Source organism: Diabrotica virgifera, chromosome 7, assembly GCF_917563875.1.
Source record: "Diabrotica virgifera virgifera chromosome 7, PGI_DIABVI_V3a".
In the NCBI taxonomy this organism is placed as follows: domain Eukaryota; kingdom Metazoa; phylum Arthropoda; class Insecta; order Coleoptera; family Chrysomelidae; genus Diabrotica; species Diabrotica virgifera.
This window is the reverse complement of record NC_065449.1, coordinates 128,812,602-128,814,775: the sequence shown is the minus strand read 5'-3', so window position 1 is coordinate 128,814,775 and position 2,174 is coordinate 128,812,602. Positions and strand designations below refer to the sequence as shown.

Here is a 2,174-nt window from a genome sequence, read left to right as displayed (position 1 = left end):
ACGATTTAAAAACTATAGAGACTACACTTCTGGACATTAATAATGACATCTCCTTTTACCAAGCACAATTACAAATACTAGATTTATGTGAGTCCTTAATGGAAAGCTACGTATTTTTAGAAAATTATTTAAATGATATACTAAATTCTATCACATTCTCTCGCCTGCAAATTTTACATAGTTCTATTATTTCGCCCATAGACTTAATGGAAGCATTAAAAGAAATCTCACAGTCATTACAAAATAACGTTTTGCCTCTACCCACTTATATGTCAAATATAGCTCAGTATATTGACATAATAAAACTACAAGCTTATCAGCTCGATTCAAAAATTGTTTTCGTTCTCGAAATTCCGTTAGTTGATCCCGAAATCTTCACTTTGTATCAACTATATTCAATACCAATATTAGATAATCAAACTGGTTTTCATCATATACTTTCAACTGTTCATAAATACATAGCGCGAGATGATGATTCAATTTCATATGTCTTACCCATGGACACCGAAAAATGCAATCAAATCAGTCAAAACCAAAGAATGTGTACAGACATTCTTCCGTACCCCATAGACACCGATGCTATATGCGAAGCCCAGCTTTTGAAACCTCTCAGCAACTTGCCAAAATCTTGCCAGATGTCCATGCTCTTGGCACAAGGTTACAACGTTCAAGAAATTGACCGAAATTTATGGTTGCTAACCATTTCCGATCCATTACCAGTAACAATCAAATGTGCAAGAAAAGATGTCACTACACGAATAATCAAAACAAATTCAATCTTAAGATTAATTCCCGAATGTATTGCATTCATTGGCAGTACCAGAATTCATGCCAAAGACCAAATCGAGAAATATACAAATATTACGTATAGAAGTCACCCAGTTAACGTACCCTACAGATGCTGTGACCATTTTGAGACAAAGAGTCACCTATCAAAATTGAAACCGCTAAAACTCAGTAAGATCAACGTAGATGACTTAAATATTGCACAACACAAATTGGACCAATATTCAGAAGAAGTGGACCATATCATGAGCCAATCATTCATCGAGGAACATTTACCCTTATTCACCATATCTACCTTATCCTTGATTATCAACCTAGTTATCTTATACCTTTGTTGTAAATATCGAACCAAAATATTCCCAAAAATTGCAATCTCCTTGTCCCAGGATCAGCCTCCAACTTCAGCAGCACGCAGGAATTCCATTAGACAAAAACTTCAAAGCTTAACCTCCTTCAGAAGAAGACCCAATGTCCAACAAGAAAGCGAAGAAGAAGCAGAAACACCAATTTCTCTGTAAAAGTCAAAGCAATGGCATTGACTTTTCACTAATAAGGGGAGTTGTTATATGAGAAAATATTAACCTTGAACTAGCCTAAGTTCGCCGACTTCATATTTCATCATACCATTCCCACAGCAACCGCTGAGCAAGCAGCAGAGGAACTTTGTACGAACCGTTGGCCAACATTCATGGGAACAGCGATTCAGCACTTTATACCAAACCTATAAATTACCATTTTCAGATGCCGGGACCACTCTTAGCTGCAACTTCGACCAGTCCAGTTATTGTAGTCATTTTAAATTAATTTACTTTGTACTATTGTTTGAATATTTAATGTGTAACAAATAAAGTTCTTTTTTTAAAAAGTCAAATACGTGATTAGTGATCTAACATATATATATATATATATATATATATATATATATATATATATATATATATATATATATATATATATATATATAAGTAATTAGGTAATATTGACTGATACTATGTAGATTATAGTTTTGTTTTGGGGTTGCAGTCATTTATTTTTTAGGGGCAGGATAAGTAAAACTCTGTGTTATTACCTAGCTTTCGCAAAATATATTTGCTTCTTCAGGGTCAGCTGAAATGAGTATATTATAAATACAATGAAATTAAGTTAAAATACATTGTATAAAAAATAACAAAAAAGACTTACAACTTGAGGTTATTCCTAAACATTTTCACAAAACATAGTATATATATAATTCTTATTCTAATGTTATCCAAATAGCAATGTTTTAATTTTCAAAAATTCGATTTAATAATTTAGTTTTTAATTTTGATTAATGCCAGAAAGACACTCGAATAATGTCAAAAAGACACAAAAATCTGTTTATTTTATTTTAAGTTGAAAAGTTAGTA

At 32.1% G+C, this 2,174-nt stretch overlaps 1 protein-coding gene across 1 annotated transcript; it reads left to right on the top strand.

Moving 5' to 3' along the window:
- The first annotated feature begins 206 nt into the window (after window positions 1–206).
- On the top strand, window positions 207–1,304 carry LOC126888600 (uncharacterized). The gene has a single exon (XM_050656955.1). The coding sequence runs from the start codon at window positions 207–209 to the stop codon at window positions 1,302–1,304; it is 1,098 nt and encodes a 365-aa protein (XP_050512912.1).
- The last annotated feature ends 870 nt before the right edge of the window (window positions 1,305–2,174 follow it).